The 13,774-nt window shown below is 34.0% G+C and overlaps 1 protein-coding gene across 2 annotated transcripts in view; it reads right to left on the reverse strand.

Annotated features, from left to right (window-relative positions):
• The window catches only part of LOC141544672 (uncharacterized), a 107,853-nt gene extending 96,212 nt beyond the window's left edge, over window positions 1-11,641 (reverse strand). For both annotated transcript variants that reach the window (XM_074271081.1, XM_074271082.1), the window contains exons 1-4: window positions 11,114-11,641; window positions 9,265-9,379; window positions 8,908-9,081; window positions 6,191-6,297 (exon numbers count right to left, since the gene is read on the reverse strand). In XM_074271081.1, coding sequence (XP_074127182.1) covers window positions 6,191-6,297; window positions 8,908-9,081; window positions 9,265-9,379; window positions 11,114-11,346 — 629 coding nt within the window. In that variant the 5' untranslated portion in view covers window positions 11,347-11,641. The remainder of the gene's footprint in view (window positions 1-6,190; window positions 6,298-8,907; window positions 9,082-9,264; window positions 9,380-11,113) is intronic.
• Between the last annotated feature and the right edge of the window lie 2,133 nt (window positions 11,642-13,774).

Here is a 13,774-nt window from a genome sequence, read left to right on the forward strand (position 1 = left end):
GATTGGAGCAGAATTTATTATACTTTAGGTGAAGTAAAAAAAAAAAATAGCAGTGGTAATAATCCTGATGAAGAAAAGATGAAGAAAAAGTAAAAATAAATCTAATTAAAATAGACAAGGGAGGAAACTATCATGGTAGAGAGTACCACAGATAATGCAATAACATCAATACTAAACATATATGTACCAAGTGGTATAGCATCTAAATTCCTAAAGGAGAAGTTAAGAGAACTGCAAAAATAGACAGCAAAAGTATACTAGTGGGAGATCTCAATCTTGATCTCTCAGAACTAGATACATCAAACCACTAAATAAAAAAGAACTTAAGCAGATAAATATCATTGTAAAAAAGCTAGGTATGATAGCTCTTTGGAGAAAATTGAATGGAGCTAGAAGGGAGTAAACTTTATTTCTCAGTGGTTCATGGAACCTATACAAAAATTGGCATTAGGGCATAGACTCCTCAAAGTCAAATGCAGAAAGGCAGAAATAGTAAATGCATTTTTCCAGATAACAGTACAAAAACGAGCATTCAATAAAAGGCTAGGGGAAAAAAGACCAAAAATTAATTGGAAACTCATAAGTAATCTTATTCTTAAGAATGAATAAGTAAAATGATAAATCATAGAATCATCTTTTTTATAATTTCATCCAAGAGAATGAAAATAATGAGACAACATACCAAAATTTGAGGGATGCAGACAAAGCAGTTATTAGGGAAAATTTGATATCTCTAGATGCTTACTTGCAAAAAATAAATCAAGAGAAGATCAATAGATAGGGCTTGCAACTAAAAAAGCTAGAAAAAGAGCAAAATAAAACCCCTCAATTTAATACAAAATTTGAAATTCTGAAAATAAAAGGTGTGATTAATAAAATTGAAAGAAAACTGTTGAATTAATAAATAAAATTAAGAGTTGGTTTTATGAAAACACCATTAAAATAGATAAACCTTTAGTTATTTTAATTAGAAAAAATAAAGAGGAAAATCCCAAAAATGAAAAGGGAGAACTTTCTACCAATGAAAAGGAAATTACAGGAATAATTAGGAGTTATTAGGAGTTACTTTGTCAAACTGTATGTCAATAAATTTTATAATCTAAGTGAAATGGAAGAGTATCTACAAAAAGACAGATTTCCCAGGTTAACACAAGAGGAACTAAATTACTTAAATAGTCCCATTTTAGAAAAAAGAAATAGAACAGATATTAATCAACTCCCTAAGAAAAAATCTCCAGGGCCAGATGGATTTACAAATTCTACCAAACATGTAAAGAACAATTAATTCCAATACTTGACAAACTATTTATAAAAATAGGGAAAGAAGGAGTCCTACCAATTTCCTTTTATAACAAAGATATGGTGTTGACACCTAAATCAGGTAGGGTGAAAATAGAGAAAGAAAAATATAGACCAATTTTCCTAATTAATATTGATGCAAAAATATTAAATAAAGTATTAGCAAAGAGATTACAGAAAGTCATCCCCAGGATAATAAACTATGACCAAGTAGGATTTATACCAGAAGAGCAAGGCTGGTTCAAAATTAGAAAAACTATTAGCATAATTGACTATATCAATAACCAAACTAACAAAAATTGCATGATTATCTCAATAGATGCAGAAAAAGCATTTGATAAAATCCAACTCCCATTCCTATTAAAAACATTAGAGAGGAGAGGAATAAATGGGCTTTTCCTTAAAATGATCAGTAACATCTATTTAAAACCATCAACAAGCACCATATCTACTGAGAACAAACTATAACCCATTCCCAATAAGATCAAGGGTGAAACAAGATTGCCCACTATTACCATTGCTATTTAATATTTTATTAGAATTGTTAGCTTTGGCAGTTAAGAGAAGAAAAAGAGATCAAAAGAATCAGAGTAAGTAATGAGGAAACCAAATTATCACTCTTTGCAGATGATATGATGGTGTTCTTAGAGAACCCTAGAGAATCAACTACAAAACTAGTAGGAACAATTTGCAATTTTGCAGTATACAAAATAAAGCCACATAAATCATCAGCATTTTTGTATAATACCAACAAAGTCCAGCAGCAAGAGATACAAAGAGAAACTGCATTTAAAATAACTTGATAGTATCAAATATTTGGGAATCTATCTGCCAAGGGAAAGTCAGCAACTATATGAACACAACTACAAAATACTTTTCACAGAAATAAGGTCAGATCTAATCAGCTGGAAAAAGATCAAGTGCTCATGGGTAGGCCAAGTGAAAATAATAAAAATGACAACACTAAATTAATCTACTGTTTTTTAGTGCCATACCAATCAAACTTCCAAGAAATTTATTTTACAGATCCAGAAAAAATAATAACAAATTTCATCTGGATGAACAAAAGGTCAAGAATTTCAAGGTAATTAATGGAAAAAAAAATGCTAAAGGTGGCTTAGCTGGGCCAGAACTAAAACTATATAATAAAGCAGTAGTCATCAAAACCATTTGGTATTGGCTAAAAAATAGAGTAGTTTCAGTGGATTAGGTTAGGATCACAGGACAAAATCGTCAATAACTATAGCAATCTAGTGTTTGACAAACCAAAGATTCTAGGGTTTGGCATAAGAATTCACTATTTGACAAAAAGTGCTGAGAAAATTGGAAACTAGTATGGCAAAAACTAGGCACTGACCCACACCTAAACCATATACTAAAACAAAGTCAAAATGGGTTCATGATTTAGGCATAGTGATATTATAAACAAAAGAACAGGATAATTTACCTCTCTAATCTGTGGAGGAATAAGGAATTTGTGACCAAAGAACTGGAACTCATTATTGAACACTAAATAGATAATTTTGATTATATCAAGTGAAAAAAGCTTTTATACAAACAAACTAATGCAGACAAGATTAGAAGGGAAGCAATAAATTGGGAAAGGGTTCTGATAAAGGTCTCATTTCTGAAATATATAGAGATCCACTCAAATTTATAAGAATTCAAGCCATTCTCCAATTGATATTTAATGCAGTCAGTTTTGTGGTGCCAAATATTGAAAATTGAACAAATTCTCTGCAACCAGAGACTGGTTGGATAAGCTGGTATATGAATGTAATAATGGGATACTATTGTGAAAAAGTGACTGGGCAGATTTTATACAAGCTTGGAAAGACTTATACGAACTTATGCAAAGTGAAATGAGGAGAAAAAGGAAAACATTTTACACAATAGTAAAAACAGTGTGTTATGATAAGTTATAAATGACTCAAATTTTCTCAACAATGCAATGATCCAAGACAAATAGAATGAACTAAGGAAAGAAAATGTTATTCACATCCAGATAAAGAACCGATGGACTTTGAAGATTGGAGTAAACTTTTTCACTTCATTCTCTGTCACCTTTTCCCCCCTTTTGAAAATGTTTCCCATGATAATAGCATATACATAATCCGTATCTACTTGCAAGGAAGGAGAAAAATTTGAAACTCAAAATATTGTAAAAAGGGAATGCTAAAATTGTCTTGATATGTAATTTGTAAAACATAAAATGCAACTAAAATAAAATCAATATATTCAGAATAAAGGCTCAAAAATACATTATAAATATCTTTGAAATTTCAGCTCAATGAAAATCTGGTCTAATATTCTTCAATATTTGTACATTTTTCTTTCACTAGGAAGTGATTTTTCCCACAAAAATTTGATAGTTCTGTTCAATTTCATATGTATTCATTGTTATGCTTTCACTTTCATAGACAAATGTTCATAAGATGATCTGGCTAGTTTTCATGTAAAACAGCCTTCAGGATTATTATCTTAATGACTTTTCATTTTTTTATAAAGAAGTCTTCATCTTCTAGCTTCAATTTTTTTTTTTTACAAATTGTGTTGTATTCTGATCTTCAGTTAATCTTAGCTATAATATTTATCTTTTTGACAGAATATGCAATTTCTGGGCTATTTTGGCCTCTTCTTTGGGACAATGATTTAGTATTTGATTGAACTTCCCATTTTGCAAAGTTGAAAGATTGTTTAATCACAGCAGATCACAACTGTTATAACCACTGTCTCTGTTTCATCTTTAGGCTTTCTCCTCATTTGCATTAGTTTTCAGTCTTAACTTTGGCCAGCAGTCATCTGAATGACCATAAACAACTAATTCTGAAATTGTTCGAACAATGGTAACCAGTAATTTTTGTCTATTAGGATAGTATTAGTTTTGTGTCTGGGGTTGGGTGGTGGTTGTTGGGTTTTGTTTATATCAAAAATTTTTCTTTCATACATATGTTAAATTTATACAAAACTGATGACACATTCCACCCAAAGGGATACTTTTTTTTTCAATAACTATCAGCATTAAACTAGATGTAAATAATGAGCCATATATTCATCTAAGGTGTTTGCCAGTACTCTATAAGGTGCTCTGCACAGAATCCAACTAGAATAGATTGTATATGATAAAAATTATGCCGAAATGCTGCTGCTTCAAGCCTTGCAACATGAAAAAGGCCCACATGCAATGAAAAGATATTCTACACTGAAAAAGTAGAGGAAAACTTAAGTATTTTCCATAGTCTGTGTAGTTTAATGGGCAGGCCCATCTAGCTGGTTCATCATTATCTTTGTAGATGTATATGTATGTATAGACATACATGCATACACCAAACCCTTCATGGGCATTGAACAACAACAATGTACTGGTTTCAAAAGTATTGGGGAAAGGAGATCCAATTGGATCTCATTTGAGAAACTACACAACACTTCTAATGATGACACTGACACAAAAACTCATTTTAAAAACTAATATTCTTTCAGGAATTATATTTGGCCACAGTAAATTTTTAAAAATCCCAACCTAAATATGTGATCTCAGAAGAATCAAAGTAGTAGATAATCCAAAGATGTATAGATATATGTGGGGTGCATAAGTAGGTGCAGACAATAATGTATTTGATATAGTAAGTGATGCCAAAGACATGCATGAACAGAAAAAATTGTGGGCTAATCTTGTATTGAAAATAAAAGCTTCCATTGGTCCTCAAGTATTAAAAGAACCAAGGGAACGAGTCAATGTGTTTCCTGGATTCTTTATGAAGAATCACAAGTCTTGTAGGAGAAGATTGGATGGAAGGATCAAAATAAGAAATCAGTGCCATAGCTCTTTTTGTCATAGCTAGAAACTGGAAGTTGAATGGATGCCCATCAATTGGAGAATGGTTGGGTAAATTATGGTATATGAAGGTCATGGAATATTATTGCTCTGTAAGAAATGACCAGCAGGAGGAATGCAGAGAGGCTTGGAGAGACTTAAATCAACTGATGCTGAGTGAAATGAACAGAACCGGAAGATTGCTGTACACTTCAATGCTGTATGAAGAGGTATTCTGATGGAAGTGGATATCTTCAACATAAAGAAGATCCAAGTCACTTCCAGTTGATCAATGATGGACAGAAATAACTACACCCAGAGAAGGAACACTGGGAAGTGAATGTAAATTGTTAGCATTACTGTCTATCTACCCAGGTTACTTATACCTTCGGAAGCTAATACTTAATGTGCAACAAGAAAATGGTATTTACACACATATATTGTATCTAGGTTATATTGTAACACATGTAAAATGTATGGGATTACCTGTCATCGGGTGGAGGGAGTGGAGGGAGGGAGGGGATTTGAAAAAATGAATACAAGGGATAATATTATTAAAAAATTAAATAAATAAATTAAAAAGAAAAAAAGAAAAAAAGAAATCAGTGCCATGAGTATTGACAAAAAGATTAAGGATTCATCAAAGTATTTCCTCATATAATGCTTTTATTTATTTGCATTTGTCAATGTGCATATTCTTAAAGGAAACAAACAAGGAGGAGCAGAAAATATATGCTACAATCCTCATGGGTGATATTAAGATTATTTCATAAAGAGAATCAACTGACAGAGTTCAAAACTTCTATGGAATAATAATTTAAAATCAATAAAGAAACTGCAAATAACAATCACCAATAAAGAATGATTATTAGTATGCCCATGTGGAGTGCTTTCTCTCGTGCAGAATCATAAGTTTTTCTATTCATAGCTGATGTTTTTGACATTTTTCAGCCCTTTGCAATTTTATTAAATTTCAATTGCTGTTGTTCACTAAGTGTTCCATGATTTAAGTTAAATGATTTAATCTTATTTCTCTAGAAATGTTGCTTTTAAAAAAATAAGCTTTAATTTCTGTACCTTTTATAGCTATCCAAGGCATTCACATTTGCTCCATTTTTCAATAGAAAATCTGCTAATTCAGTGTTCATAGTTGTAATTGCAAGCAAAAGTGGTGTAAGGCCTTCCTGCAAAGTCAAAACAAAGATACTAAACAAAGATATTAAGTAAGCATTCTATATTTATTTCAATTCAGCCTATGACATTTTGTGAACATCTTGTGAATTTGCTAATGACATGTTAAGGAAGTATGGCACAATGGACCATTGGAGTTAGAAGATAAGAGCATAAATCCTGCATTATTTCACCTCTCTGGGCCCTAAGTTTTCTTATATGCAAAATGATATAATCTCTGGGATTCCATTTAGCTAGTAATTATGTAATCAGAAGAGAGATATCCAAAATTTGTAAGAGATCTTTTGTATTATTCCATTGGTATCTTCCTTTCTTGCCATTTTCATTTCAAAATCAATTATCGTCCAAACACAGCCAAACTTTTCCCCTCATAACTGTACTAAAATAAAACTATATCCTGGTTGGATTTAAAATTGCTAGTTATCTTTACCCATTCCTCTGGAGTGTACAAACTGAAAACAACTACAACCACAACATCAACAACCAAAATAATATTTTAAAAAATCTTGACTTGTGAGGCTTAAATCTGGAAGAAATTAATTTGCCTAGCATTTTCCTTTCTTACCACCCTTCCTAATATGTTCCATGATTTTTCTCTTTCAAGTGACAAAGACTAAAAATTAAGCCTTTACTCAAAAAAAAAATAAATAAATCAAGAGTCATTCAGTAATTCTAGAAAGAAAATGATTTTAAATGTGTATTAGTAGGATAAAGAAACATGTACTTAAGAATTTGTTCCTGTGTAAATTCTTTCTCTATGTAGTTATACCTAGTAGAACAAATTTCAACAAGTTTTTCCTAAAAAAATTATGACATTTTGTCATGACAAATTCATATTGTGTGCAATATCTGGTGGAATTATTGTATTCTGAAAAGCAGACCTAATATATCATTCAGAGCTAGATAGCTATTTCATCACATTCTGACTCTCCAGAATCATTCAGAGAAGGTTCTGGAGAGTCAGAATATGATGAAATAGCTATCTAGCTTGCTTCAAAGTCAGTAAGACTTAGATTCAAGGCCTGCTGCTGACATGTATATACTGACTGGGTGACCTTGCAGTACTCCAGGACTCTTCCTAACACAGGGTTTCTTAACATTTTTATGTCATATGCCCCTTTCCGGAAAAAATGCTTTTAAATGCATATTTATACATATGGAAAACAAACAAAACCAATTATGTTGAAACAAGTATAAACTCATTATAGTCATTTTAAAATTAATGGATCCCAGCTGAAAAATCCATTCTCTAAGATTCAAATACAGCGCAAATGCTGGTCTAAATCAGTAGAGAATTTCCTTCTTAAGAATGAATATAAATGAATGTGAATGAAATCCATTCCAATGTCATGCCCACTTCCCCTTCCCTTTCTCACCCCTCTACCCTGCATTACAAAATTCTGAAAGCTAATGAATTGTAACTATAGAACAATTTTAAGTTATTTCCATGAAAGAAATGCTTCCATGAATAAATGAATTATATCTAGTCATTTTTCAATTGATAAATGGGTAAAAGATATGAACAATTTTCAGAAGATGAAATTTTAACCATTTCTAGTCATATGGAAAAGTGCTCTAAATCACTATTGATCAGAGAAATGCAAATTAAAATAACTCTGACATGCTATTACACATCTCTCAGATTAGTGATGACAGGAAAAGTTATAATCACAAATGTTGGAGGGGATGTGGGAAAAATTAAACATTAATACACTGGTGATGGTGTTGTGATGTGATCCAACTATTCTGGAGAGCAATTTGGATCTGTGTTTAAAAAAGTTATCAAATTGTGCATACCCTTTGATCCAGCAGTGATACTACTGAGCTTATAAGATCTTAAAGGATCTTAAAGAAGGAAAAGGGATCCACGTGTGCAAAAAATGTTTGTGGCAGTCCTTTTTTATAGTGACAAGAAACTGGAAACTGAGTGGATGCCCATCAGTTGGAGAATGGCTAAATAAATTATGGTATATAAATATCAATTAATATTATTGTTCTATAAGAAACAATAAGCAGGATAATTTTAGAGAGGCCTGGAGAGGCTTATATGAACTGATGCTAAGTGAAATGAGCAGAACCAGAAGATTTTTGTATATGGCAACAACAATATTATATGATGATCAATTTTGACTGATGTGGCTCTCTTCAACAATGAGATGATTCAGACCAGTTCCAATGATCTTGTGATGAAAATCACCCAGAGAGAGAGAGGACCATGGGAACTGAGTGTGGTGCACAACATAGCATTTTCACTCTTTTTGTTGTTTGATTACATTTTATTTTCTTTCTCATTTTTCCCTTTTTGATTTGATTTTTCTTGTGCAGCAAGATAATTGTATGAATACGTATGCATATATTGGATTCAACATATATTTCTACTGTGTTTAACATATATTGGATTACTTGCCATCTAGGACAGGGGATGGGAGAAGTAGGGGGAAATTGAACACAAAGTTTTGGAAGGGTTAATTTTGAAATATTATCCATGCATGTGTTTTGAAAATAAAAAGCTTTAATTAAAAATGAATTATAAAATATGTGAATTTAGACACTGATTTTTTTAGCTGATAATCTACTTTATTATACAAAAGATTAGCTTCTACCTTGTTTACTGCTTCAATATCAATTTTATGTTTAATCAGTATTTCTGCCATGAATTTGGTCCGACTAGAGGCAACATAGTGAAGTATAGTGTCGTTGTTCTCATCCCTAAGATTAGGGTCTGCACCATGTTCCAGCAGGATTGTTGCACATTCCTCCTGCCGACACTCTATTGCCTGTCAATATAATATATACAAAGAAATAATAATGTAATATAAAATATAGTATACTCAAGCATAATTAGTGATATTTAAATTAGTTAGTAATGCCTACTAACTTATTTACTAACTTTTATTTTTTTAATCAAAGAAAGAAATCAAAATGCATTTCATTGAACAGCATGGTTAACTAATAGGTACCTTCATTAAAGGTGTTCGATTGTCATTATCCAATAAGTTCAGTTCACATTTTCTTTCTACTAAGAGAGACACAACATCTGGATATCCATTAGCACAAGCCAAGTGAAGAGGTGTTCTATAGAAATGAGAGTGTAAAGTTATTGGTTGATAATGTACTACAACAATCAAGATTGTACCATTCTAAGAATAAATTTTAATGTAACATGCATTATCATTTTTATGCCTAAATTGTAAATCATTTCCAAAATAAATAACTACTATTGATATCTAAATAAATGCAAAACATGCATTAACTCTCATTGCTTGTATGATAGAGAAAATTGCCCAGGGTGTTGGGGGAGAATATATCCAGTAGATAGGTTTAGATTTTACTACAGATTGGCATGGGAACTTTGCTCAGTTTCTGACCTCAGCTGATTCACCTCTTCTAAGGCAATTTGCTGGTCCCTTGTATCTTGGGATTAACCATGCTGATGCCAAACAGAGCAGAGTTCTGACTGGCGTGAACCACTACAGCTCAGAACTCATGAATTCAAAAGATCTGCCAACCTCAGCCTCCCTTTAACTGGGATTATAGGTGGGCTTCACCCTGCCTAATTGTTGTCTAATAACTTTTCAATAAGAATGTCCATCCACATTTACAAAATATTTAGTAAAGCAGCTGTTTCAGAAAAAAAAAAAACCTTACATATTTGCATATTGTATCTTTGTACAACCACATGGAAACATATATGTGCATTTCCTACTAAAGCTTACTGAAAGGAAGCAAATGAAATGGCTCCGTTCTGCAACAGGCTATTTCAGCAGGATAAACGTTTTGGTAGTTCTACCATGCTGAAAATGTTTGCAGTAAGAACCTGGTATGTCTGCTGTCCATGGACTCACCTAACAAATGTAATAAAAATATCACCAATTTGGTCAAAGGAGGATGAATTTTTTATTGATAGTTTATTTCAAAGTCCATCTTTGTGGTTTAGTCCTTTCAGTACTGTCTGACTCTGTCACCTCATGTTGGGTTTTCTTGATAAAGATTTATAATACTCCTTTCTCCAGGTTCTCTTCCCAAGTATTCAATTCTCTGCTTTTCAGGCTCCCTTGCTTGTTAAGTCCCTTACTAGACTGACTCCTAAAATAGGGACAATCCCTGCTCCCTGAGTCCTTTGTATCTATTGCTGTTAACCTAGTGCCTGAAACATATAGGACTTAATAAAAACAATAATTAATTTTCTGCCTTGAAACTTTTATTCTTCACATATCTTGTCCATAGTTCATCAACTGCGGCTTCTACGTGGCACAATGAATAAGAGTTCTGGGTTTGTAGTCAGGAAGACTCATCTTCCTGCGTTCAAATCTTATATCACATACTTACCATTGTGTGATCCTGGTCAGGTTACTTAACCTTGTTTGCCTCAATTTCCTCATCTGTCAAAATGAGCTGAAGAAGGAAAAGGCAAACCATTCCACTAACTTTCCCAAGAAAATCCCCCAAATATCCTCATGGTTAGTCTCACACAGTCGTTTTAGGCGTGTCAACAATTCAGCATTAGGGAACAATTTTTGCTCCCTCGTTGCTACTGATTAACAATAAATTAGTTGGACCTTAGCTGAAAGTAAATTGAAAGTTTCCAGTTCATTAAAAATAGACAGTCAGGAGGGGGTGGTGAAGCCAGCTTTTGGGACTTGCTATCCAGTCCCTAGGAGGCAAATCCCCAGGGACTGAGGGGGTTTGATTTCCCGAGGGTTAAGGGGGTAAGGAACACGGACTCACATGGAGGGATGGGGGTGATGTCTTATGCTTCTCTAGTGGGAGTTTTCCCTTTTTTCCCCCGCCCTCACCCTTTGCTCTTACCGCTTCATTTTATCCAGATCATTTACGGTGCTTTTTCCGAGCAGCAGCAGCTGCTGCACCTTCGCCACATCACCGAGCAAGGCAGCTTTATGGATCTTCCCGAGGTCCTTGCTCTGGATTTGATATCCTTCTGTGGGGTAGGGTGTTTGGACCCCAAAATAACTCGGCACCTTGATGAAGGGGCGAGATGGAGACTGCCCCTTCTTCTTGCCGAAGTTGAAAATCTTCTTCATCTCAGAGGCAGGCTTCACGACCAGGAGAGAGAACTCGCAGGAGAGACTTCTCTCAGGCTCCCCAGCCTGCTGGAAGGGGGGGGGGGAGATTAAAGGGAAAATTAAGGTCAGAACTAAAAGGGGAAATATCAATAACCTGAGGCCGGAGGTTTAGAGACCTGTGAGCCCGCAGCAGTTATAACCGATTCAGCCCTAGAGCCGAATGCAACCCTGGCAATGGTAGGAGGGAAATTGAACTGCGCGTGCGTTTATCAGGTCTGTGGCTCTCGCGGATGCAATAGACAAGTAATGCACTGGTGAGTGCGCGAGTACCAGAACCGTTAGCTGTCCGCGAGGAGTCCGAAGCTGTAGATCGCGAGGGTGGGTGAGCTCCAGGCCTCGCGTTCGAATCTCGGGACCTGTTCTGTTGCTTACTTTTGTAACGATGGGCAAAGCGCTTCCTTTCCGAGATTCGATTTCTTTTGTAAAATGAAGACATTCTACTCGATAATCTCTCAAGTCTTGCAGTGCCTTATAACAATTTTGTAAACCTAAAGGCGGGGAAGTGTGTCGGGGAAGGATTTGTACCGGATAGCCATCTGGATAGCTGGTCTTCACCAGGCCGACCTGGGTTCAAGCTCATCCTCTACAAAATTTAATAAAAGTTTGGTGCTGTTATTAATGCAGGGGGCAGTAGGGAGAAGGGCTTTCAGCAATTCAGTGAGAAAAAGAAGATATATCACTTCTAGTTGAAAAATTTAAACATACCCAGAGTGTTGTGTTTTTAAGGATGTTGCGTTCTAGGAAGGACCTTGATGAATTCAGACATGAGATACGGTTATGATAGAGAAAACTAAGGGAAGATATGACTCTTTTCAAACATCTGTGACACGGATACTTTGATTCTCTCTATTAGTTTATAGCATACTGTTGCAGACTTCAATTAGGAGAGATCATCAAAAGTTGCTTTATTTTTAAGTTACATATACTATGGCATAGAAGCTAGCATTATTTTGTTTTTACTAGTTTGGATTTTATCCCCGAACCATAAGGAAAATTCTGCAAAGGGAAACAATGCAGATTATTATTATTATTTGATTATTATTATTAAGTAGCTGTTTCCTTCCCCCCTCCTGCTTTTCCCTGCTGCCTCTCTACATTCCATTCACGATATGAAATATATTTTCTGAACCACCAGCTCACATTGTTCAGCTCCAGAATCACTGACCTGAGAATACATAAATGATGCATATGCACCCTGATGATCTCTCCCTCATCCTCCTGCTCCTTTTCCTTCTCCTAGTTCTCTTTTTCCTTCCCCTAGTCCTCCTTTCCCTCCTTTCCTCTGCCTTTTCCCCATCCTCCTTTACAATAAACCAAAATATCAGCTCATCCTGTAGATCATTTGGTCTCAGTAGGGATCATTTGTGATCCAATTTGTAAATCAATGATGAACATCTTGGTTATTCTTGTGACATGACTCGTCAATATCTGTCAATACTCTCCATCCTTTCTGCCTTACCTGATAATATTCTGTAGAACTTCAATACTGTTTCTAAATTGCATATGATGTCCTAATTTTTTTTCCTAACATTTAGCACCATGATATACTTTGCATAGATTTGGACAATGTCTTAGCCAGTTTGAAGCCCCATTGATCAAGTAAACAGACTCTATTACCACATGCATATTATACTTTGTATACATTTTTGGACAGAAAATTGATCATGAATTATATAATTATTTGAAAGTACATATATTTCTTCTTGGAGAGAAGGCCAATGTATATGAAGAATAAACAAATAAATCTAGTTTGTTAATTCTTAAATATAAAGGCAAATCATTAATTAAAATTTAATGGCTTACAGGTATTTGGCTGAAACATAGTATACAATTTGTTGAAGTTGAAAAACATTTTCTTGAACTTTTTATGAACACAGATGAAAACAGACTAGATGAAAAATAGACAAATAATTCCTCTTACAGTTATTGTAATAATAACTTCCACATACCTAGTATGTAATGGTTCATACAGCACTTTATTTCTATTTTTACTGCAAATTTATAAAAAATAGGCATTTTAAGTACAATTATCATTCTTTCATGGCTAGTGACACAGTTGATAAATGAAGGGCTAGATTTGAACCCAATTCTTTGGATGTCAAATTTAATCAAGCCATCCATCTTTTGAAGTTTCTCCTTGACTTTCCTACTTATAGAACACATGTATATTGTGTGCCCTTTTCTCCAGCTGCTTTGGAGAAGATACAGATTATGTCTATATCTGATTGAGCCTATATATGTTAAATCTTCCCATTGCTTCCAGTGGCAGAACTTAGTTTGATTCCAATTAATACAAATACTGAATCTTGTGAATTGGTCATATTCATCAATCAGTTGGATTTGCAATAAATAGTTGAATTGAGCTAGAACTAATGGCCATATTTTA

This window comes from Sminthopsis crassicaudata, chromosome 5, assembly GCF_048593235.1.
Source record: "Sminthopsis crassicaudata isolate SCR6 chromosome 5, ASM4859323v1, whole genome shotgun sequence".
NCBI classification, from domain to species: Eukaryota; Metazoa; Chordata; class Mammalia; order Dasyuromorphia; family Dasyuridae; genus Sminthopsis; species Sminthopsis crassicaudata.